General features: G+C 37.1%; 1 protein-coding gene across 2 annotated transcripts in view; it reads right to left on the reverse strand.

Moving 5' to 3' along the window:
- Nbeal1 (neurobeachin like 1) overlaps window positions 1-26,068 on the reverse strand; it is a 145,754-nt gene that overhangs the window by 66,297 nt on the left and 53,389 nt on the right. Inside the window, exons 11-24 of one of the 2 annotated variants that reach the window (XM_059278568.1) lie at window positions 25,767-25,853; window positions 23,359-23,442; window positions 17,634-17,732; window positions 16,967-17,547; window positions 15,932-16,064; window positions 14,973-15,092; window positions 13,531-13,834; window positions 11,243-11,328; window positions 8,594-8,683; window positions 6,417-6,585; window positions 5,854-5,987; window positions 2,568-2,727; window positions 2,360-2,462; window positions 255-411 (exon numbers count right to left, since the gene is read on the reverse strand). In XM_059278568.1, coding sequence (XP_059134551.1) covers window positions 255-411; window positions 2,360-2,462; window positions 2,568-2,727; window positions 5,854-5,987; window positions 6,417-6,585; window positions 8,594-8,683; window positions 11,243-11,328; window positions 13,531-13,834; window positions 14,973-15,092; window positions 15,932-16,064; window positions 16,967-17,547; window positions 17,634-17,732; window positions 23,359-23,442; window positions 25,767-25,853 — 2,307 coding nt within the window. The remainder of the gene's footprint in view (window positions 1-254; window positions 412-2,359; window positions 2,463-2,567; window positions 2,728-5,853; window positions 5,988-6,416; window positions 6,586-8,593; window positions 8,684-11,242; window positions 11,329-13,530; window positions 13,835-14,972; window positions 15,093-15,931; window positions 16,065-16,966; window positions 17,548-17,633; window positions 17,733-23,358; window positions 23,443-25,766; window positions 25,854-26,068) is intronic. The other variant, XM_059278567.1, reaches the window with a different exon arrangement.

Consider the following 26,068-nt stretch of genomic DNA (forward strand, 5'->3'; position numbering starts at 1 on the left):
AGAAGGGGAAACGACACTAGAATGGAAAACTCTTAAACCACAAGCCAAGGGAAACACTCCCTCTTTACAATAGCTCTTCTCTGATAGTTTGTCACAGCAATTACTTTCCGGATAGAAATTACTTCTTTACCTGTGTAATATTTAATACTTAATCCAATAGAATTTTATTCACTAGACAATGAAATATTTAAGTTTGTAAGATGACAAAGTAATTAATTTAACAGTAAAAATAAAATGCATCTCAGGCCTAGTACCTGTTCTTCTTCATTAGTAGCAGCTATGTAACCTATGATACTTTGTATTTCTTCATGCGTTCCACCTTTACAAAGAAAATATTTAATCAGTCCATACAAAGAAGTCCTTATCGTCCGAATATCCTCTGGAGACAGCTCATTACATGTACAACCATGCCTGAAAGAGAGAACACAAGTGTGGAAGCTGAGGTGTTCATTTAAACACTTTGACAATTTTATATAAAAGAATCCACAGTGTTAAAAATTCAGGCTGGTAAGAAGTGGATAAAGGCATTTGTTACCAAGCCTGACCACCTGACTCTGATCCTGGGACCCACATGACAGAAGGAGATAACTAAGTCTCATGGCTGTCCTAACTCCACACGTGTGCTGCAGCATATGCGCCCCCCCCCCACACACACACACACGCGCGCGCGCACACACACACAGAAACAGAAGTCATTTAAAAATTAAACACAAAAACCTTCCTAGGTGCTTGCCATAAGTTTACACAGTGCTTGCTGCGTAAGTATGAGGCCCTGAGCTTGTTCTCCAGGGCCCATGTAAAAAAGCTGGATATGGCGGCCCACACCTGTCATCTTAGAACTAGGAAGGCAGCAACAGGTAGCCCGGGGCTTGCTGCTAGCCAGCATAGCCAAGTAGTGAGCCACAGGCCAGGAAGAGTCCTTATCTCAAAAACCCAAGGTGGATGGCATCTGTGGAGAACTGACACTTAAGGTCTCTGGCTTCTACACACACATGTGCACAAGCACCTCATCAGAAAAATATGGCCAAAGATGGCCTGGGAAGCCGACTCACTCAATCAATACCGTAATCAATACGACTCACTAAATCAATACTTGCTGGTAACCTAAGGTCCTACAAGATAAAACAACCCCAGAACCCATGTAAAAAGCTAAGTGTGGCACCCAGGGTTGGGGAAAGGAAGACAGAAGGATTCTTAGGGTTTGTTGGACATCCATTCTAGCCAAATAGATGAGCTCCAGGTTTAAATAAGAGACTCCGTCTCAAAAACCAAGGATAGCAATTAAGGAGGATACCAGAGGGGTTAAGGATTTAGCTAAGTAGTAGAGTGTTTACCTAGCAAGTGCAAGGCCCTGGGTTTGGTCCTCACCTCCAAGAAAAAGGGCACCAGGAGCTGGGTGTGGTGCCCACACCTTTAACCCCAGCACTCAGCAGAATCAGGAGGATCTCTGTGAGTTCAAGGCCAGCCTGGTTTACATAGCAAGTTCTAGAACAGCCAGGGCTATAAAGAGAAAAACTGTCTCAAAAAAAAAAAAAAGTCAAAAAAGGAGGGTGGAACAATACCAGAAGTTGACCTCTGGCATCCACAGCAGTGCACATATACTCCTTTCACCCCATGAACACATACAACACACACAGACACACGCGCACACACACACACACTTTTAATATAGTTATTAGAGTTCATGGTACCTTTGCTTTTCTTTCCTCCTTTTTATTTTTTTATTTTTTTTAAATAGAGTCTAACCTTTCCTAGGTTTGCTCACAACCTGCTATGGAGCTGAGAACGACCTTGAACTTCTGATCCTATTACCTCTAACACCCAAATGCCGGGATTACAGGACTACAGTGTCACACTGTTTATGAATACCCACTGTTTATGGCACCCATAACGTTTATGAATCATGTTTATTAGGAAAGCATGATACCAAATGAGTAGCCAAGTTGGTTTCTTTTACATTAAGGGACATTTTAAGAGTTTCAGTGACAAAAATAAAATCATTACAATACTCACTATACAACTATAAAATTATAATACTAAGGATCAGACACAGTTGTATGTGCTTTAGATATTAACTAATTTAACTCTCAAAACCATCACAGGCCATAGCCACAGTTTTATTCCGCTTTTGATAGATGAAAAGCTTAAATACAGAGAATCTCAATGATTTGAATAGCACTACACAATTAACAAAGCCAACACACAAGCCTAATAAATGTGAATCTACTGCTCACCATTTTAACCTCTACACTACTCTGTTTCTCTGAAGTTTCAGAAGACCAGAATTTCTATAAGCTACACACTCAAGTGTCAGACAGAAATGAACAAATTAAACTGAAAAGGAACAAAGATGTCATACCCATAATAAATCCTAAGTGTATCTAGGAGAAACTGCACACCGTACTTCTTCCGGAAAACTCTCCTGCTGTCTTTAATGATAGTCGAAAGATACTGTATATGGCCTAAAATAAAATGTTCACTTATAAATAACGTAACTAGAATAAAGTCACACAGGTCATATATTCCAAAACAACTATATAATATTTTATCTGATAGTCTGGTCTTACCAATTCGAAAAGGAAAATCTCCACGGTTCCAAATTCGGAAGTCAAAGAGTAAATACTGATACATTTGTTGAAGCAACAGTGAGTTTTTTTCTAATGATACCTGTTCAATTAGTAATTGAATTGCCACCAAAACATTAACATCCATTAGGGTACCTGGCACCTAAAATTTAACAGAAAGGGGTTTCATAAAGGTCAGTTTAAATAACAGTATGAAACTATGACTTCAAATAATTCAGAATGTCCCTAAAATAGAGAATAAAAAGTGGTACAAAATATAAGTAACTTAATAAAGTTTCTAATTTAACACTGGATCATATTTTCCTTTTTTTTTTTTTTTTTTTAAAGATTTATTTATTTATTATGTATACAGCGTGTATGACTGCAGGCCAGAAGAGGGCACCAGATCTCATTACAGATGGTTGTGAGCCACCATGTGGTTGCTGGGAATTGAACTCAGGACCTCTGGAAGAGCAGTCAGTGCTCTTAACCACTGAGCCATCTCTCCAGCCCCGGATCATATTTTCCTAATGTCATATTGCTAAGTCTTTCTTCTTAATGCTCAAAGCACCTTATCACTCTAAATTTTTACAGACACTCTAAGAAATTACTTGTTTGTTTATTTTGTTTTTCGAGACAGAATTTCTCTGTAGCTTTTGGAGTCTGTCCTGGAATTCACTCTGTAGACTAGGCTGGCCTCAAACTCACAGAGATCCACCTGTCTCTGCCTCAAATTGCTGGGATTAAAGGTGTGTGCTACTGCCACTCAGCCGTACTCTAAGAAATTATTATCACTCCATTTTACAGACAGAAAATCTAAGGCAGAGCATGAAACAGCATCTCCAAACAATTCAGCTTCAAGTTTTAAGTTCAGGCAATCCAGCTACAGAATCCATGAGCTAACAGATGAAGGAACTGAAACCACAAAAATGATGAACCAGTATATGACAGAGCTTAGAAACTTCTCCAGAAGGCAGGGCTAGAGAGATGGCTCAGAGGTTAAGAGCACTGGCTGCTCTTCCAGATGACCTGGGTTCAATTCCCAGCACCCACATGGCAGCTCACAACTATCTGTAACTCCAGTTCCAGGGGATCTGACAACATGCAGGCAAAACACCAATGCACATAAAAATAAAATGAAATAAAAAAGAAAATTCTCTCCAGAAAACTCTAAAGAAGAATTACTCCTCTCATATACAGATCTAGAAAATCCAATCACTGCACATGGAGTGAGGACTTTCTCACATTCTCAGTTCCTCTTTCTAGGGCCCACTATACCTTTCCCTTTACAACACCGTGAGATGGACAAGACTGTGTTCATTCCCCCAACTCCTCTGCTTTGATGAGTACATTAAATAAGTTAAACCCAAGAAAATGACTTTTTCTGGGGCCTTATCCCCCAACTTCATAAGCAAGTCTCTCAATAACATTATAAAATGATTTTGTAGAGAGCTTCAAAAGAATTGTAGTAGCTCCCCAGAAAGCAGGCCACAAACTTTGCATGCCGGCATCCTAGGTTGACCATAACAAAACTTGTGTGGAATAGGAATCCTTTCAATATCAGTTGCACTATGTGACTGTTTTCTCATCTGGCCAGTGGTCTTAAGTCTGGTCTTCATAAACTGGCCTCCTAAGACAGTCTCTATGCTACACAGCAACTGACCTTGGAGAGGAGCCTGCGCTACACACCACGTGAAAGCACACTACTGAAAAGAGATCTTCAGTTGACTGTACAAAAACTCCCCTCTTGCCCACATGAAATAACCTCAATAATTTCTTACTACCTCTGACACTAAACGGCAGTCTTCCAGTGGTAGGAACATCAGACCAGGCATAGAAGATTCACTCATCCTTCGATTCTTTCCTCCTTCCTTTTTTTTTTCTTCCTCTTTCTTTTTAATTTTTTGAGACAGGGTTTCTTTGTATAACCCTGGCTGTCCTAGAACTCACTCTGTAGACCAGGCTGGCCTTAAACTCAGAGATCCGCCTGCCTCTGCCCCCTCTACCATGTGCTGAGATTAAGGAGTACACCACCACACCCAGCCTCAGTTTCTGTATCTTCCAGACTGCCCAGTGGTTATCTGAAATGGTCACACAAAGCTTAACTGATTTTTCTTTTCCTTTTTTGAGATAAAGTCTTACTATGTAGCTTGGACTGTTCTAGAACTCTCTATCTATTCAGACAAGATGGCTTCAATCTTACAGAAACCAGTCTCCCAAATGCCTCCCCAATGCTGGGATCAGAGGTATGCAACACTATGACCAGCCCCAGCCTTCTCCACAGGGAGCCTTCTCTCCAGCACTGTCACTCTGAGAAAACCTACCACGGTCAAGGGTCATGCCGGCCTCATCAGTCTCTTGGAATGCTTCCCCTGCCTTTCCAAAACCTCTTATAATGGGGCCTTTTCAGCAGATACTAAAGGTTAAAAAAAAAAAACAAAAAAAAACCTGCAGGAGAGAAGCCAAATCCTGATACTGATATATTCAATAAACTTCCAATCAAAGTGGCCTTGCAATTTGCTTTAATTATTCCTTATAGATTGGAACTTATCTGAAAGCCAGGTTAAACTGGAAATTTGTCTTTATATATCAGGTCAGGCACAACTGTACACATCTATAATCTTAGCACTCAGAAGGCTGACACAGAAAATTGAAAATTTGAGGCCAGCCTGGGAAACATAGCAAGATCCACTCTTGGGACTTGACAATCCCTAGTGGTTGCAGACTTTTATTTCATTTATTGCAAATAGCTCAGCTCTCTTCTCTCTCACAACAGTCAGAGGATTTCCTAATGAACGTATGCATACAGTCAATGCCAGCTTAGCCGTGTGAAACAGTCTTCTGGTTCTCAAACACCTCAAATACTACACCTGGCAACTAAGGAATATACACCAAAGAACATATATTCCTTCAAAAAAAAAAAAAGATTTATTTATTATGTACATAGTGTTCTGCCTACATGCCAGAAGAGGGCACCAGATTGAATTATAGATGGTTATTAGCCACCATGTGGTGGCTAGAAATTGAACTCAGGACCTCTGGAAGAGCAGCCAGTGCTCTTAACCTCTGAGCCATCTCTCCAGTCCTAAAAGAGCACATATTTGTATATAAGTAATTTGTATTATTCTATTAAAATTTATAAAAGCTGCTTGTGAAACAAGTTATATGTATTAATACAACTTGAGCTGTAATATAGTAATCATTAGTTACATTTGTTAGCAGGAATAAAATCACAACAGTCATTCATGATCATCACTTGATAAATCACTGTCATGTTAAACTTGATTACCTTCTGAAGTAAGGCACCAAGCGTTGCAACTCCATGGGACTGAGTAAGATTATCCTGGTTGATAGGATGTCTCTGAATAAAGTGTTTCACAATCAAGATAAATGTTGCAACTAGATTTTTCTCTAGTCTTGACTCTGTGAAAACAGGAAAACATAATTATCATAGTCACTCTCATCACTTTTATAGCACATATTTTATATCATAATACACATTGTAACAAAGAAGCAATCCAATTCAGTAGCTTCCAAGATTCATTTATACACTGAAATCAGAAAAAGCAGCAACTACTTACTATGTAATTGTAGTCATATGCAAATACTCTTTACCATGATTTAACAATGTGGTGAGATTTTTTTCCCACTAAGAGTATATATAAACTAAGGATAGTCAAAAGTACAGTTACTCTCTTCACTGTCTGAACCAAAGTCTTACAAACTTACTGAACTATGCCGGCTCAGGAGGCGGCTACAACAGCTATAAGTACTTAAGTGGTATGGCATTTTATTTTCCAACTAATTCTCAACTTTCTAAATGACTAATTTAGGCTAATGTAGTTTTATTACCTGATGCCTTTGTGGAGGCCAATGCCATACATTCTTGTTCAATAGGTGTTATAAATTCAGGAACTGTGTTTTCACTCATTCCTTCAGAAGTCTGTCCTTCAATAAAGTGGCTTATTTGTTCCAATAAAGGAAAAAGTACATTTAACCCACCTATACAATTGATGATGTCCTGAAAACAAAATTAATTTTTTAATATTACAATATAAGAACAACGGTATAATTTAATATTTATAGGATATATGAAGATACAGTTTGTTAATAAACCTTAAGTAACGTATAAGATAGCCTAAGCAGACAGTCTCAAAGATAACCATAACTTATATTAAAAAAGACCATTTCAGGCCATTTTTCTGTGCTTGTTTTTTAGAGCTGAGGAAGTTCAAACACAGGCAATGTGTAATGGAACTCTAACAATGCTAAGAACAAGCAACTGTACCACACAGTTATGCATTAAAAAAACAGGAGAGGAACCAGAAGTATGACTGACTCTTCTAATTTTAGTTAACAAAAGGTGGAATGGGTACAGTAAGCTAAAGTATGAAAAGGGCTGTCTGCCTGACAGAGGATGATATATAAAGCTACTCTTTTATTAGTCATTACAACACTCAGACCTACACTGATGTGTTATTGCACCCTTATAATCCTACTACAAGAAAGGATAGGGCAAGAACATTCCAAGTTCAAGGCCAGCCTGGGAGGGATAAGAGAAAAAAGGAGTAGAGGAGACGACAGGGGAGGGAAGAGAAGCAGAGATGGAAGGGAGGAGGGGAGGAGATCAGCAAAGCTCTCACCTCACACGGTCATCTGTCACAACTGCAGCTATAGGACACTTACTCAGCAAAACCTCCCAATACCAGAGTCTTTATGTTGTACCTGAGAGTTCAAGACTTACTCATATGCTACACACCTGCTATTTTGTTTTGATATTTTTAAATGATCTAAATTTATTTTACCCATTAGATAAAAAGTGTGTGTTGGGGGGAAAACATACTGATTTTAAAGAACTCTTTGTGTAGTAGTAACTGAACGTTTTGGATGGCAAGTATCTTCCTTCTTGGTTTTTTTGTTTTTTGTTTTGTTTTGTTTTGTTTTTCTGTGAGGAGGAGGGCTTTGATTTTATTTAAGCATCAAAATTATAACTGTTTTTCTCTTAATAATTCTGTTCCTGTTGTATCCCACATTAGACAAAATGTTTGATTAGTTGAGTTGTATAACTACAATACAAAGTATTAAAGACAGGTTTTCAGATCTGCACAGCATACCTGAGATAACTAAGTTTCTATATATAGCACACAGATCTAGTCTTGTAAAGCCAATATTACAAGGCATGCAACTATGAATATATGCAATATATGAATACATGCAATAGCATTTTTAAGTTGGGTAGGTTGATGGCATAGTTTACAAAGGTATGTAAGTTTCAATCATTCAACTACTGTACCTATTCATCCTTCACAATATAAATCCCGAACATCATTCATTCATTTATTTTAGGTTTCTGTTTTGTTTTATTTTGGAGACAGAGTCTCAATAAATAGCTTTGGCCAGCCTGGAACTCCCTATATAGACAAGGCTGAACACAAACTCAAAGAGATCTGATTCTTTCTGCCTCCTGAGTGCTAAGATTAAAAGCATGCACCACCATGTCCAGTGTTACATAAAATTTTAACAGAGACCTATTATTAACTCAGTTTGGTGATGCTTAAAAGATAAAACCTGGGTCATCTCACTCAGTAGGTTGGATGGTTCAGTGAATAGAGTTCTTGTTCTGCAAGCATGAGAACCTAAGCTCTGAATTCAAATCCCAAGCACCCATGTAAAACTCTGGGCAGGACTGCCTGAACTGCAGCACCAGGGGAGCAGAGACACGAGGATCCTGAGAGCTCACTGACTCAGCTTAGCCTAAAAGGCAAGCTTTCAGTTCAATCAAAGCAGTAAGTGAAGAACAACAGATTTCTAGCATTATACACAAGCATGCACCTCCTCCACCTCATCATCATACAGGGCCTAGGAATGTGGCTCAGTGGCAAAGCAGATGCCCAGAATACAGAATACCCTGGGTCCAGTTCCTAGTACTAGGAGGAAAAAAAGATTCTAGCTATGTGCTATGTTTAAGTAAACTTAAAAATAAATTGAAATTATATTATGTTGCCCATTGTATATTATTATTAACTTACCTTAATGTCCCAATTAACTACTTTGTTTCCTGTTAATCTTCCATGCAAATAATTAGTAGACAGGTCGAGGCAAATTGAATTTTTGCAAGCCTAAGAACAAAAGAAAAATACAAGCATCTTAGTGCAATTAGAACAAAACATAACTTTAATTATATAGAAGTACATAATTATAATTTTAAAAGTACATAATAAAATCAATTAATAACTTGCCTAGCATTTGCCTTTTACTGTTCTTGTTCGTTCTCTCTCTCTCTCTCTCTCTCTCTCTCTCTCTCTCTATCTCTATCTCTATCCCTATCCCTATCTCTATCTCTATCTGTGTGGGGGCATACAATCAGGTCTATGTCTGTGGAGGCCGGAGGCAGACATCAGATCTTGGATGTCTTTAATCACTCTCTACCTTCTTTGAGACAGGGTCTCTCACTGAATCTAGAGCTCACCAATCAGCTAGACTACTAGCAAACAATCTCTTCACTTGTCAATGACACTCTACCACTGAGGTAAAAGGCACCCATCAGAGGGTCCAGCTTTTATACAGGTGCTTGGGGATCCAAACTTGGTCCTTATGTTTAGTCATAAAGTTCTTTACTTACTAATCCATCTCAAGTCATTAATGTCTCATAAAAAAAAAATTAGGGACTAACTTGTAAAGCACTCATTTATCAAAAGTAGATCATCACTGCATTCAGTTCTTGGCACAAAGACAACACTAAATTTTAAAGAAAAAGATGACTAAACACCTACTACAAATAAGGACAAAAATGAAAAACAGCTGACTAGTGAAAAGTCTTCAACATACCATTTAACAAACTAGCATTTACTAATACTTGAGTTATTTTTAAAGAGTGCTCAAAAAGCTGGTGAAAGAGATTAAACCAAGTAGAACTTGTCTCTTACAACATCATTTTTAAAGCACTTCATCAATCTCAAAAAAAAAAAAAAAAAGGATATAAAGAATGCAAGAGCTCCATGAACTCACTTCACTTTAGAGACATGCATCATTACGTACACCATTTTAGAGAAACAAACCTTTAATAAACTGATTTGCCTACATATTAATCACATTTCTTGGGGAAAAAATAAGTAACTAATTTTTGATAGTATAGATTTTTTAATTTCTGTCACAAGCTGGGCAGTGGTGGTACATGCCTATTGTCCCAGCACTCAGGAGGCAGAGGCAGGCAGATCTCTGTGAGTTTGAGGCCAGCCTGGTCTACAGAGTGAGTTCTAGGACAGCCAGAACTACAAAAAGAAACCCTGTCTCAGAAAACAAAAACACAAAGAAAGTCACAAAAAATACAATCTTAATAACACCAGATTCAAAATTACTTTGTAAAAGGTGACAACCTTAACACTAAAAACCAGATGTCCATTACATGTCAAGAATATGTCAGTCTAACAAAAAAAAAAAAAAAAAAAAAACCACAAAACAAAACAAACAAAAGAATATGCCACTCAGCATACTATTTGGATTAGATCCAATGATTTCCTCGGCACCTGTCTGCACACTGGAGACTGACTAGAAAAGGAAGGACTAATAGTAGCCAAGACAGAAAGTGGTTATGGCTGGTGAACAACACACTGTGGGGAAAGTACATGGATCTTGACTGGATCAAAACTAATTTTTGCTAAATAAGTATTTTTAGGGAAAACTGAATACAGATTATATGCTCAATTACGTAAGTAATTAAGTAAACATTCAGGGATAAAATTTTATAGCTATACCAATCTGCTTTTACAAATGACCTGAGAAAAAGTCATCAGATACAACAAAATGATAACAATTGGCTAATTTGGATAAAGAATATATAGGATTATACTACTATTTTTTTTTCAACTTCTAAGGTTTGAACTTTATCAAAATACAAAGCTGACAGAACATAAAATCAGTAAGTTTATTAGATCAGGTATAACAAATATAGTATGATCATGTACCAGCTTGCTAAACTAGAAAAAGGTGTTCTATATTATCTCACACAATAAAAGTATTTTCTGTGGCAACATAACACTAACTACGATAAAGGCAAATAATGTTGTTGTGGCACTTCTCTGCTTTCTTCCTTCCAATTCTCCCTTACATCTTTTTTCCTTCAGTCTGCGCTAGTTCCAATTACTTTTGCTAACTGGGTCTTTGAAGGAAAACAACTAGACATGGCAGGTATTCTGGAAAGTTTTTCTATCCTTTAGAAAATACCAAACCCCCCACTCAACAAAACATTTTAAAAAACCAAATCAAAGTTTAAGTACAACTGTTTCACCTCTCTCTTCAGATAACTAAAGAAATAAAAGTTAAAAAGGTTTCATCCACTAAAACCAAAATCAACAAATTCCCAAAACTAGTCCAATTCACACTAGTAGAATGACATAAACTAGTCCAATTCACACTAGAACGATGTAGACTAGTCCAATTCACACTAGAGTGACATAAACTAGTCCAATTCACACTATTAGAATGACACAGCACCTGAACTCTACTTGAGGAGGTGTGTCTTAATTTTTGCTGCTTATCAACTTCCTTTGAAAATCCCTCATTTTTTAAAAATCAGACGAAGCCCCTCCTCGATTACCCACTGCAATGACAAAGGAGTAAACAATGAATTCAAGCTCGCAGCAGCTGTGACTATGATCAATCCATGCATTTACTCGGACCTTTGCTGTGTAATGAAGGAGGATGTTACTGGGCAGGTCAGCCATATCACAGTCTTGACACTTCCAAGGGCTTAAGCAATTTGGACCTGAAATTAGTTACACACAACATACATCACTGAATATACATGGTCTCCTTAGTTCAGTGTCACCAAAACAAAATTTGAAATCAAGATGTTTCAAGTTACTCAAATAACACAGCTAAAGCACACTGTGTAACATGTACCTTAGTTTTACGTCACCTATAAACTTTTCCAAAACCTAAAAAATTTGGGGAGATTATCAATCTCTGCTGTAGAAAGAACATTGTATGTAGCATATAGAAATATTATAAAATACAAAAGTTGTATTTATTTACTGTAAATAAATTCAAAAGAATAATAAAAATAGAAAAACATCAAAAATTAACGTGATAGTGGGCATGGAGGTACACATCTTTAATCCTAGCACTCAGAAGGCAGAAGCAAGCAGATCTCTGTAAGCGCAAGGCCAGCCAGGGCTACATAATAAGACTGTCTTAGAAAAAATTCAATGTGAACAGAAAGCAGAGAAATGGAAAGTATTGGTAACAATGTAAGTCATCTAAGTAACAGTGTTCAACTTCATTTGCAACTGAAATGTAAGCTCAAACAAGGATCCATTAGACATATAATGGAAGAAAAACATTCGTGTGTGTGTGTGTGTGTGTGTGTGTGTGTGTGTGTGTGTGTGTGTGATGTGTGCACATATGTACAGGTACATGTGCTCATGAGGTCAAAGGAAGATGCTGGCCGTCTTCCTGTATCTTTCTCCTCCTTAGCTTCTTCCTATTCAGCATATTCCAGTGTGTGCCACAACCGGATCCACTTTATATTTGTTAAATAGATCTTTTATTCAACATGAAGCTCATTATTTTAGCTAGGCTAGCTGGACATCAAGCTCCTAGGATCCACCTGTCTTCACACATTAACACTGGGGTCCTATTATCTTGAAACACTCATGTCATCTGAGCAGGATGTTTTAATGAAAAACAAGCTACTCTGCAGAATTATATACATGACTCTTAAAAGATTTAAATTCAGAATATTCTGACAGAATACAACTATAAAACTCTAATGTTATAATTAAATAGTACTTAATATATTATATTGAAAATCATAGCCAAAAGGAAAAAAAAAAAAAAACAAGAACATTTACAATGTTATCCAAGATTACCTAAGTGTCCTGCCCTCAGAAGTTCTTCAGGTATATTAATAAATGAATTATAAAAATGACAAGTTCTAGAACAAGACTCATGATTTTGGAATTAGCTATATGATTTCTTATGTAGATAGGCTTATATTTGATTTCACCAACTCATTAACATCTGTCAAAAGAACTGATAGTGTTACAGATGGAACTGAATGACCTTAAAATTCACCCTAAAAACATAATTTCCAATATGACTGTATTGTAAATAGAGCATTTAAACAGAAAACTGAAGTTAAATGGTGTCATAAGAATTGAGTCCTAATCTGACAGGGTCCCTCATAAGAAAAAGAAGAGACACTGTTGAGATCTGTCTCTTTTCTCTGTCCGTGTACATATTGAGGGAAGATCAAATTGAAATTACAGTAAGAAAGGGGGCCCCCAAAACAAAGAGAAGCCTCACTAGTAAACAACATTTATATTACCTTAATCTTGAACTTTTACCCCCAGAAATGTGAGAAAATAAAGTCTGGTGATTAAAGACACAGTCTGTAGTAATTTACTATGGCAACCCCAGGAGACTAACACAGGCAGGAATTTCAAGGATTAAGACATTTAAATATGACTCAAAATGGGGCTAGAAAGATGGCTCAGTGGTTAACAGCGCTTACTGCTCCTGCAGACGATCTGGGTTAGGTTCCCAGCACCCTTACCAAGCAGCTCCTAACTGCCTGTAACTCCAGTTCTCAGGGATCCGATTCCCTCTGGCCTGTCAGGACATCTGCACACTCATGGTGCACATGAAAAAGGTGCACACACACATACACATACGTAAATAAATCTTTAAATATTTCCTAAGTGCTAGTTTTAGCTATGCCTACAAAAAAAGTATAGTACACAACAGACTTTTCCTTTCAGTTCCAATGAAAACAATCACAAGTTTGTAACACAGCTCAGTGCTTAGGCCACTTGCTTAGTATGTACTACATCCCCAAAATACGATTGAATGAATGAATGAATGAATGAATGAATGAATGAAAAGATTCTTCAAATAACTCTTTAGGAGACATTCAGGCAAAAGGGGGGAAAAGACAATGCTAAATACTGTGACTGTACATGCTCACCTGCTAAATATAAAGCCTTGACCTGAGGAGGCTGCAGTGCTTCGTGGAATACAATAACAGATCCTAGCTGGCCCTCCAGGGATGTGGGGCAACCCCATTCACTGTCTTGGGTTCCAGCGGAAATTAATTTGGTAACTAATTTTGATTTTTCAGTTGTTCCTCCCCAGGAGGCTGATGACAATATTCCACCAAATGATGTCCGGTGAGGGGTAACGGGAGTAGAAAATGGTGGATCTGGGATTTGAGAGGGTGGAGGAGTGGTGGTTCTTTGCCCAGCTGAACCAATACAACAGGAAGTAAACGGCTAAAAATTAAACAAAAATGACCAAGACTATTTAAAATTATACAACTTTAAACACATCTCTCTCTTCACATTTAGAGTTGACAGTGTAAAGCTGAGTCAGGTGACACACACTTAAGTCCCAGCAGTGGTGGAGGTCAAGGCAAAAGCATCATGAGCTGCAGAGTAAGACCCTACCTCAAACAACACAAGCTCAACAATGAAATGAAATACGAAGGAGCTGGACATGTAGCTCCAAGGTAAAATACTTGTCTAGCATGTATGAAACTTGGGTGTGAGATCCACCAATGCAAAAATAAATAAATGAATTTAAGATTAAATAAAAATAAGATGAAATAGTTTATATAAAACTAAGGAATAAACACATTGAAAATAGAAGTGGAAGCCAATTTTTCAACTGGATCATAGCATACATAGGAAAATATATACCTAAGGTATCAATACCAAAGTTACCTTTGGCCAAGAGAATACTGATATTACTTTTATGAATCAGTAAGTCTTTTTTTTAAATGGGTGAGTATTATTTTTAAAGAGTTAAAAGAGCTTTACTATTATCTAAAACAGAGATAATTACTTTTCCTCCACACACAATTTATGTAGCGTTATGTAACAGTATAATGTTAATTAAAAGCTACCTTCAATGGTCAGGATGAGAAGCAAGAAACTTATTAGGAAAATCATACTGATAAATACTCTACTTCATCCTATTAGTCCCAGAAGACTTTCTTAAATTAGCCAGTCTCAAAAAGCTTTATTAACCTGTATGGAGAATAAAGCTTGAAGTGACTTCATCACTAGTTCAAATTTAACAGAGATATTTAACAGACATAGGAAAGTCTATCATAGCATTTTCTTAAATATTTTATATACTTAGAGAGTTTTTTGTTTTTTTAATGATACTTTTGTATGGTCTTTTCATTTCTTTGGCTTTGCTAAATCTACTGTTCTAAGCCTTTCATTATAATTCTTTCTTGAATTGGTTTTTTCACATATTGTCTGACATTATCTAAGAGAAATGAATACCAATTTTCTGTATCTTAATGTATAGAACACAGTTCAAAAATTTTAGGAAAAAAATCAGAATATATTTTCTAAATATTTTTAGGATTTTGCCTATAAAGGAGAAGTTACATATACACACCTCATTCATGGCAGGAAATCTGAGAGGGGCAGAAACTTTTTGTTGTCCATTGTCATAGATATAGACAAGACTCTGACCAAAGGGCCTTTTTCCAGGCATGTGAACGATGGTTATGTTGTGCTGATGAAGTAAAGCATACATTAAAATGACTAAAATTACATCATGCCTTTGCAATGACATATGCTTACAGATTATTACTCCATAATTTGTGTGAACAAAATATTAAGGACAGCTAAAATGCTGACTCAATGATACTCTCAGAACAAGTAACAAATTCTTAAGTATTACAAACAATTAAGCCTTTACAAAAATACTCACAAAAATTATGTTTCTTCTGTATTTTCTAATGTTCTAAATAGTTTTTTTTTTTGTTTGTTTTTTTGGATTTTTGAGACAGGGTTTCTCTTTGTAGCCCTGGCTGTCCTGGAACTCACTTTGTAGACCAGGCTGGCCTTGAACTCAGAGATCCACCTGCCTCTGCCAAGTGCTGGGAATAAAGACGTGTACCACCATGCCTGGCCCCTAAATATTCTTAAAATTTTTTTTTCAAGGAGAAACATTTTGTATTTTTGAGGTAAGCAACAGAAATACATTAGTTTAACAAGCTCACATTTCATTTTGAATTGAAAGTCAAAATCAGGAGTTGGGGATTTAGCTCAGTGGTAGAGCCCTGGGTTCAGTCCTCAGCTCCGTGGGGAAGAGGGTGAGGACGAAAGTCAAAATCAATCTAGGAAATCTTCAAGGACTCTTAAGTTTCAGAAAAAAAAAAAATATATTACTGCTTCTTTAATGTCAATGGTAAATAAACTAACATCTTTATAGACAGAACTTCACTACAATAGAACTTGGAAATGAGTATTGGCAAAGCAGACAAAAATTCCTCATAGAAATGCATCAAACTGTTATACTTCTTAAGGAAAGATAGAACCAAGAGTTTGACGTGCATACTAAAGTCTTACCCAGAGAGAATCACAGAAACTGTGGTCAGGAAGCATAACTGTTGCATATTCTCTTTTTGTGCATACTGCCACAACCAACATACCTGAGTGGGTAATAAAAGCTTCAAAACCCATTCCACTTCCTGTAAAAAAGCTAATAAAAATATATGTTATCAGAACCTCTGAACTCAAGCTGACCAGTCTCTTCATCATTGAAGTTCATCATCAACTATAACACAATCACAAATACTTTTATCAACAATGCTATGATCTTAATTCTATTTCCATACATATCAGCTCAACTTTGTTTCGGTCATTTTTAAAGTCCATTTTCGGCATAAAAGTTAATAAGTTATAAAAAGTAACACTGGAAGTGGGATTTTATTATCAAGCTAGAGCAGTGGTTCTCAACCTTCCTAATGCTGTGACCCTTTAACATGGTTCCTCATGTTGTAGTGACCCCCACCCATAAAATTATTTTCATTACTACTTCATAACTGTAATTCTGCTACTGTATGAATCAAATATAATTATCTGTGTTTTCTGATTGTTTTAGGTGGCCCCTGTGAAAGGGTCCTTCCAACCCACAAAGGGGTTGTAACCCATAGGTTGAGAACCTCTGAGCTAGAACAAAACTATAAAATTTGTATTTAATTATTTTAAATTCTTCCAAACATTCAGAAAGCATACATGAACATTTTAAAAATCATACAGTATATCAAAAAATATTAGCTATCGAGGCCTGAATGTCTTACATAAGAACATAGCTCCTTCAATGGAACAGAGTTTATTATTTCTTTCTTCTCTTCTTTTATACTACTTTCATTTTTGTTTCCTAAAGACCCTGAGAATTTAGCCAGAAAAATATATAAAGTACAGAATTATTTTGAAAGAAATAAAGCACTTCTAAACTATATACAGCCACAAGATGAAGAAATGTTATATAAACTGTTATAAATATAAAAAACTAGATGCTTAGACACTTTATCCTACTTAAGAATCATAGCATATACAATGTGACAATCTCCATTTAAATTCCACAATTTGTACCATTACCTATATAATTGTTTTCTTTTTCCTCCTTTGTTAGCAGTGCCAAGGGTTAACTGGTCCTGATCTAAGCAAAACCAAGCAGTGAAGGAAAATGCAGACCCAGGCCATTTCTGAACGGGAGGCACAGAGATTCCTGCCATGCTATGTGACAAATTAAAATACTGCAGGGCACTCTCCAGGCTGAGTTTCCGTGCCATCGTTAGGACTGCACGAGTCACAGGAATGGTGTATGGGTGAATAAGCTCAGGTTCATCTACCCTCAGCAACCGCAGTAGTCGACGGATTTCTTCGGAGCTCACAGACTGACTCCCCAAGGAACCATGAATTGCAATCAAGTTCTCAGCACAAGTTCGATGTAGGGAAGAATGGGATTCGAGGGTTTCAATGATTCTTATTCCCATGTTTGCATTCACACACGTAGTTCGGCTCTGTTTATTAATGCAACAAATTTTTTTCAGCCAGTCAGAGATGAAGATTTGTAGGTCATGGGAGTCTAGCTCTGGAAGCCATTGGATGAGAACCAAAAGAGGATGGACATTACTAATGCCCAAAATACCAACTGAAGTATGGTCACCCTCTACAGCCTGAAAAGTCACACAAAATTAGAAAGTTAGTTACTGTTCTTAAAGTGGAACAATGGAACTTCTCATCATAAAGGTTGAACACTTACCATATTCATAAGTTCTTTAAGCAGTTCTAGTGATGGCTGACCCAGAGATGCTAACACCTCAAACATGTGCACATAGCCAATTCTTTCTTTAAATACTTCCTAGAGGGGAAACAACATATCAAAGCACATTTTCAATGACTAAATTTGTTGGAATATTTAATATTGAAAACTTACTTAAACTATTTGGTTAATAAAATACAAAAAAAGATTATAAAATCAGTTTTGCTCTCTTATATTATCTATGTGCATCTATGTCCATCCCCCTCACCCACCCTCGGGCCTTTCTATGCTGCCTAAGCTGCCCTTAAAATTGCAATCCTTCTATCTGTCTCACCTACCTCAGGGACTGGGGTAACAGGCATGTGTCCTTGAACCTAGCTGTGCTCATCTTAAAATAGATTCCATATATTCCTTCTGTAATAATAATAATAAAAGTACAAAAGTCCAGCAAAATGCAAAACAGATTAAATTAGAAACAGCTATTACAGAACTGTCTTCTCCATATTAAGTTATATGACACTTCCTTTACCCTCACCTTCTCCTCCCCTCCCCCACACCCCGTACCCCTAAGACAGGGTTTCACTATATATAGCTTTGGCTGGCCTGGAGCTCTGTCTCAAAGAAAGAGAAAAAAGAATGGAGGGAGGGAGGGAGCGAAGGAGGGAGGGAGGGAGAGAGGGAGAGAAGGAGGGGAAAAGAAAGGAAAAAGAAAAACAATCAATGGCTAGATCAGATTACTGATTAGTGTGGTGGCCCAGAACTAGGAAGGTAGGGACAGAAGGACTGAGTTCAGGGCCACCCTCAACTATATACTGGGACCCAGTTTAAACAACAAGGACTGGGGATGTAGCTCAGTAGTGCAGTGGAGGCCTTGAGTTAGGTCTACAATAATGCTCAAATTTTAAGTGGCCAGAGTAGGAGTACAAAGAATTTTCTCTCTGTTCTCCATGTCTAAATGATCTGGAACATCAAGTTCACATTAGGGATCTCAAAATCATGTATATTTTTTAACTCAAGTGTTAAAAGTAAAATATAAAGACTACCCAAAAACCTAGAAAGTAGATATAATCAGTCCATTAAATTAGGCAAAAATAGATACACCAACCATAAAAAGGTTTAAACAGAATTAGTATAACCAGTTAACTCTATAAGGAGTTAGCTGTATGCCAAGGATAAGAAGAGAGTCATATCTAGAGGTACTTGGTCATAAAACCTCTTGCTTAGGGAGGGAAGGGAAGGCCCTAAACATATTAAGTATATACTCTGCCACTGAGCTAGAGCCCATCCTGTTACATAACCTTTTAAATTTTAAACAATGAAAGGCATGACAGTAAAAATTAAAAAAAACACCTTTCAAATGACTTAAACAGCCTTGAAGTTTTGAATTTCAGAAACAACACTAGCAATCTGTTTTACTAATAAGTGAATTTCTGAGTACTTGAAGAGATTTCCCTTACAAACAACAATAAAATCCTATTATTAAATGGCAAGTAAAATCAGAAGCCAGACCATAAAGTTTGAAATAAACCTAACCACAGATTATAGTATTTCAAGGAACATTCCTGATAGCAGAGAAGTGGAGCATACAGTACTTCAAGGGTGAAGGTCAGAAGTTAGGGTAGTGATCATGCCACCAACATGTATTATGTACTTAACCATGTGCCTGGCACGTTACACAGATATCTCACAATACTCAGAACCACTCAATGAGCTACTTGTCAGTATATGAGCATAATCAGACAAAATTACAGTCAGAGACAGTGGATAAGAACTGACATAAAGAACTGGAAGGATAATTCAGTAGTTAAGAGCACTGACTGCTATTCCAGAGGACTGGGGTTCAATTCCCAGCACCCACATGGCAGCTCACCGCCATTAGTAACTCCAGTTCCAGAGATCTGACACCATCATACAGACATACATGCAGGCAAAACAGGAGTGCACATAAAAATAAATAAATAAATCTAAAAAGAGAGAGAGAGAAAAAACAAACATAAAACCCCGAGGTCAAGGAGCCACAGAAATGAAACAGAACCCTATAGCCATACACATCGGGAAAACAAGTCCCATACTAACAAGGTGATAACATTTGAAATATACTCATATCTGGATAGTTATAAACTAACTAAATAGCAAATCTGATGATTTTACTAATAAAAAGCTACGTCAGAAAAATTAATTTAAGCTCAATAACCATACGTTCACTTTCAACACCAGCAGTAGGACTCCTCCAATGCCAGCAATGTGAGCCTCTCTTGACCAAGGCTGTTTTAAACAGTTACTAGCGTGCACTTAGGTCATCAATGGGGTTTGTTTTTTTGTTTTGTTTTTGAGACAGTCTCACTACGTAGCTCTGGTTAGCCTGGAACTGGCTATGTATAACAGGCTGGCCCCAAACTCACAGAGAGCCATCTGAGTGCTGGAATTAAAGGTATGTACTACCATGTGAAGTGATCATTATCTTTTAAAATCCTGGAGTATCCATAGGAGTTTGTCTATAGAATTATCAGCAAATTATAAGGTGAGTTATTTTTATAGACTATTCCATTACAGGTGTTCTGCCATGTGTTTTATTTACCTACACACATCACTTTGGGATTTATACAGCAAAAATTAATAAAGTGAACATATTTTAATGCCAAGAGCCATAAAAAATACATAGCAGATGACAACTGATATTCATAAGGTCAACCCACCAGACAAATAACTCTCTGATGGAAGAAGCTCATCAAGTGAGGCTTAAGAGGCCACAGACTCTGATACTGTTTGTTTCTGTCTGGAATTCTCTTATATATATATATATATTTTTTTTTTTAATTTTATAGTTAATTTAATTTTACATATCAGCCACGGATTCCCCTGTCCTCCCTCCTCCCACCCTCCAGCCTTCCCCCTCCCCCATTCCCACCTCCTCCCCTGGGGCAAGGTCTCCCCCGGGATTCAGCTCAGCCTGGTAGATTCAGTTGAGGCAGGTCCAGTCCCCTCTTCCCTACACCAAGGCTGAGCAAAAAGTCTCAGCATAAGCCCTAGGTTCCAAAAAGCCAGCTCATGCACTAAGGACAGGTCCAGGTCCCACTGCCTGGGGGCCTCCTAAATAGAATGTCAACATGTAGAAGGCTGCCAATAGATCCATATCTGTCACCGTGCACAAAACTTAAGTCCGAGTGGATCAAAGACCTCAACATAAATCCAATTACTCTGAACCTGATAGAAGAGAAAGCAGGAAGTAGTCTTGAACACACTGGCACCGGAGATCACTTCCTAAATATAACACCAGTAGCACAGACACTGAGAGAAATAATTAATAAATGGGACCTCTAGAAACTGAGAAGCGTTTGTAGGGCAAAGGGCATGGTCAACAAGACAAAACGATAGCCCACATAATGGGGAAAGATCTTCACCAACCCCACATCTGACAGAGGGCTGATATCCAGAATATATAAAGAACTCAAGAAATTAGACATGAAAATAACCAACAGTCCAATTAAAAAAATGGGCTAAAGAGCTAAACAGAGAATTCTCAACAGAAGAAGCTCAAATGGCTGAAAGACATTTAAGGAATTGCTCAACATCCTTAATCATCAGGGAAATGCAAATCATGAGATACCATCTTATACCCATCAGAATGGCTAAGATCAAAAACACTGAAGACAGCTTATGTTGGAGAGGATGTGGAGCAAGGGGAACACTCCTACACTATTGGTGGGAATGCAAACTTGTACAGCCACTTTGGAAATCAATATGGCGCTTTCTTAGAAAATTGGGAATCAGCCGGGCGGTGGTAGTGCACGTCTTTAATCCCAGCACTCGGGAGGCAGAGCCAGGCAGCTCTCTGTGAGTTCGAGGCCAGCCTGGTCTACAGAGTGAGTTCCAGGAAAGGTGCAAAGCTACACAGAGAAACCCTGTCTCGAAAAATCAAAAAAAAAAAAAAAAAAAAAAAAGAAAAAAGAAAGAAAATTGGGAATCAATCTCCCTCAAGACCCAGCTATACCACTCTTGGGCATATACCCAAGGAATGCTCAATCATACCACAAGGACACATGCTCAACAATGTTCATAGCAGCATTATTTGTAATTCTCTTATGTGCTACCACAATTCTGCCTTAAAACAGCTATGGGGTCTTCTCCCACAGCCTGGATTGTAGGGTTTTCTCTCCATGAATATATTGTGCACATTATCTGTGGATTGAGAGGAAAATGATTCCTTCTTATACTGTATAATTTTGGTGAATAAAATATGCCTTCATAACTAAGTCTTTGTTCCATGAAAACTGTGAGGAACTTAGAAGCCTGTTTCATATCATAGCTCAGGCTGACATAGGAAAATAACAATATTCTCAGCTAAAAGAGCCTTTACACAATTAGCTGATTTAAAGCCTCAAAGTAAACTCAGATTAGACCAGGTGCCTTGAAAGGTGTCTTGCTAACTCATTATAAGATAAACCTTTCCAGAAAATGCACAAGGTCATAGTTGCCAGGTGTCTGATTTGTTGAACCAAGGTTATTTAGCACAAAGCAACTTTAGTGCCAGCATCTCTTTTGTTAAAGTCTGGCTGATAACATAAAACCAATGATTAACTCCCTGCACAAATTCCTCAGCCATTAACTCTCTGTACCAACTTCTAACCTCAGTTTTATGATAAAAGACTCAAGGTTCAGCTAACTGTTTATGTTAGGCCCTGAAATTTATGTGTCAGGGAAGCAATTAACAAAAGTCCAGAGAGAAACAGCTTTTGCCCAGCTAAATAAACCACAGAAAAAGTTTTCATAATTAGCCAGGGTTACAGAGGATAATCTAACTTCATAGTCTTGAAAAGGAGTTACAAGTTCCCTTCCTTATGGTTTGGGGTTGTACATAGAATAGGAGAATATAGCTTAAGATTTGGGACGCTTTCTACGTCACTGTCCCTCGGGAAGTGCCCCCACCTTCACTTTACAGCCTGCACACCAGGGACCCTGGCTGACAGCTGCTCATCTCATTGCTACGGTTACTGTAGTCTGCACTTTCCCGCCAGCCCAGCAATCAAGTCCAAGAGAAACCGATACATTTTTTACTTTCTTTTTTTATGGTTTTTCAAGACAGGGTTTCTCTGTGTAGTTTTGGTGCCTGTCCTGGATCTGTACACAGGCTAGCCTCGAATTCAGAGATCCATTTGCCTCTGCCTCCCGAGTGCTGGGATTAAAGGCATGTGCCACCACTGCCGCGTAAAACCGATACTTTTAAATGTTAGTTTGGAATGTTTATTATACTTAGAAATACAAAATATAATACATAATTTCTCTATTTTCTAGACTCCCAAACAGTTTAATTTTATAACCCCTTTTATAGGCTATCTCCTTAGTGGATAACAAAGCAGGTGGACATTCCTTCACAGCTGCAGCTGCCCCATTAATTAGGGAGCCGACAGATGTATTCATGTATGTATCACAATGGCTCTGCTTATCATTTACTCAAGAATATAACATGACCCTCAAATGAAACTTTTATATTGACTAAAGCTTTCCATTGGGTATATACAGTTGTATAAAACAAAGAGAAGAGAGATTTTCAACATGGAATAATAAAGGAAGTTACTATAAGAATGCATGTGTTCCTTTCCTATCCCTCAGACAGGAATGTTTAGTTTTCACCAATATCGAGGATTTCTTTGCAAACCCTGTGTGCAGTCTTGAAGTTGGTTCTCTGAGATTGCAATTTTTTACAGCTTAAAGATCCATTTCTCACCTTAGCAGCTGGAGAATTCTTCATCACTGCTGTCAAAGCCTGAATGGTTGATACAGCCAAACAATCCAACCGCCCCTGAAATACCTACCAAAGGGAATAGCAAGAAATTAACAAATGTACTCAGGATTTTGTTCACATGGAAACCTTTGTTCTGAAAACCTGAAGAAATAATAACATGCATTACATTCCTATCAGATGGGTTGTTGAAACACTATAATCTGCAAGAAAAAGTTACTTAACAGAAGAGAAGCCATATGTCAAGAAGAATGAAGCTCATTCACTTATTATATTAAATGTTCTGCAGGGGGAACAAACTTTACACATGCTTTTAAAAAATAATGGACAATCTCAAGAGGAGGGGAGGGAGTCTGCAACTAGAAATTATATTATGCTTTAATTTCCCTTCAAAACTATACTTGAACTTACTAGGCTTAAATACTGTTAGTATAATAATACATAGCTTAAATAACTGTTTGCTTAGTTTCTGAATTATGTACTGAAATGGAAATGGTATGTACATATCATCTTTAAACAGACATATCTATTTCTATAAAAAAAATTTAAGGCAAATAATGAAAATGAAATATGTATCTATAAGTACTGGCATGTTTTGGAGAAGGCAATCTTTTATGACAAAAGTTTTACGAAAGAATTAAAAACTCGCTCTGATTTTTTATTTAAGCTTAATCATAAACATGATATGCATTAAATATCAGGAGATTCTCTTAGAGAATAAACCAATAACTACCATCAATAATACTAAAAAAAATAAATACAAGAAAATTAAAAATTCAACATGGCTGCTATATAGGACTTAATCAACTTTCATAGCACAGACTTTAGACTAGAAAGCTGGGGATTTAGAGATAGTTCAACAGTTAAGAGCACTGGCTGCTCTTGCAGAGGCTCTAGGTTCAATTCCCAGTACCCACAAGGCAGTTCACAAAGGTCTTTAACTTCAGACCTGGGGGGGGGGTCTGATGCCCTCTCCTGGCCTCTGAAGGTACTGCACTCTTACACACACACACAGACATACTAAAAAATGAATACAATTTAAAAACAGAAGAAAACACAGTGTTAGGACCTGAAGCTAGCCATTGCACAACAGAATTCTCTTTTCTAACTCTTAACAGAACTGATCTGCACACAGAAGAAACTCTTTAAATCTTTGTGTTTACTAAATTCTATTACTTTTTGTGGGGTACTTAATCTAGAGTCCTGACTTTGATTGGTGGTGTTGTCAAATGTTATTACATAGAAAAAAATATATGTAGTAATAGATTAAAATTCTGTATACACAGATTCATACAAATAAGATCTGTGCTGGACTTTGTTCAAGAATAAACTAAAAAGACCTCATCATAGCTTCCTTTTGAATTTCCATAATCTTTTGTAAGAAATTATAATATATGTAACAGTCTAAATAGGAGAAATCTAAAGCAATAAGGGGCTCTGTGAATCTCTATTTTACACCAAAAAAATAGAAATTAACAGATTACAATATAGTCTCTTTTTCTTTTCTTTTTCTTTTTTTGTTTTTTGAGACAGGGTTTCTCTGTGTAGTTTTGGTGCCTGTCCTGGATCTAGCTCTGTAGACCAGGTTGGCCTAGAACTCACAAGAGATCTGCCTGGCTCAGCCTCCCAAGTGCTGGAATTAAAAGTGTGTGCCACCACCACCCGGCTATAGTCTCATTTTCTACACTTCAGTAAACCTAAACATTACAATAATTTTAACAAAATTATTATAACTTTTATAATTATATATAATTATTGTAAAAGAAATGTAAATTCTATAACAAACTATGTTGAGGGAAAAAAAGGAATTTTATAGGTAGGTTTTTGGTTTTTCCAAAACTAATTTACCAAATATATTTTGAGAAAAAACAGATACATCTGTTTTGATATTCTAATATAGGGTTGAATTTTGAGAACAGGAAAAAAAAATCAAATTGCATGCTAAATTAATATTCAGAGGGCTCATCATCTTCTTCCCTTCCTCCAAGATTCAGGTTGTCCATTGAATTATAATCATTGTGTCAATAAGAAGCAAAGAATCAAGATATTAACAATGACTATGCATATTCACAAACAAAGCCCTCACGTCCCAGTACACCACAGTGCTTAGAAAAAGCAGTCCCTCAAACACAAAGTCATCCACCAGGTGCTCAACAGTGATACTGGGTTCCATTCCTGTACTTTTTATCTTCCCAAACTGAAAAAAGGCCCACATTAGCACAGACAGAATTGTAATGATGACTTAAATTTTAATTTAAATAATCTTCAAAAATAAATAATTACTAGAATTAGAAGTTTGTGTTTTTGGAGAATTAAGAAGAAAAGCACAGGAATAGTTAACCCATGACTGATTCTGGACTTCAGCTGAAACAAGATGCAGGCTTTGTAGATACCTGGTCCTCACTTATCTCTGTCAGTAATTGGTTGGCAAGGTCTTTCTCGTTCTTGTCTGCCACCATACTGTGAGCACTTAAAAATAGCTGTTAAAAACAGAGACAAGAATAATGGAGACAGAATATTAAATTGTTACCTACGAGCAGAATGAGGTCCAGCTGGATTTCCATGTCTCTTGAAAACTAATGCAAGAATCCACATGTGAAGTACATCACTTCCAGAAATAGGTAATTATTTGCTTTTTCTGAGTAACAATTTAATAGTAGTTTACATAGTATATAACTATTGTAGATACAATTCT

This window comes from Peromyscus eremicus, chromosome 13, assembly GCF_949786415.1.
Source record: "Peromyscus eremicus chromosome 13, PerEre_H2_v1, whole genome shotgun sequence".
Taxonomy (NCBI): Eukaryota; Metazoa; Chordata; class Mammalia; order Rodentia; family Cricetidae; genus Peromyscus; species Peromyscus eremicus.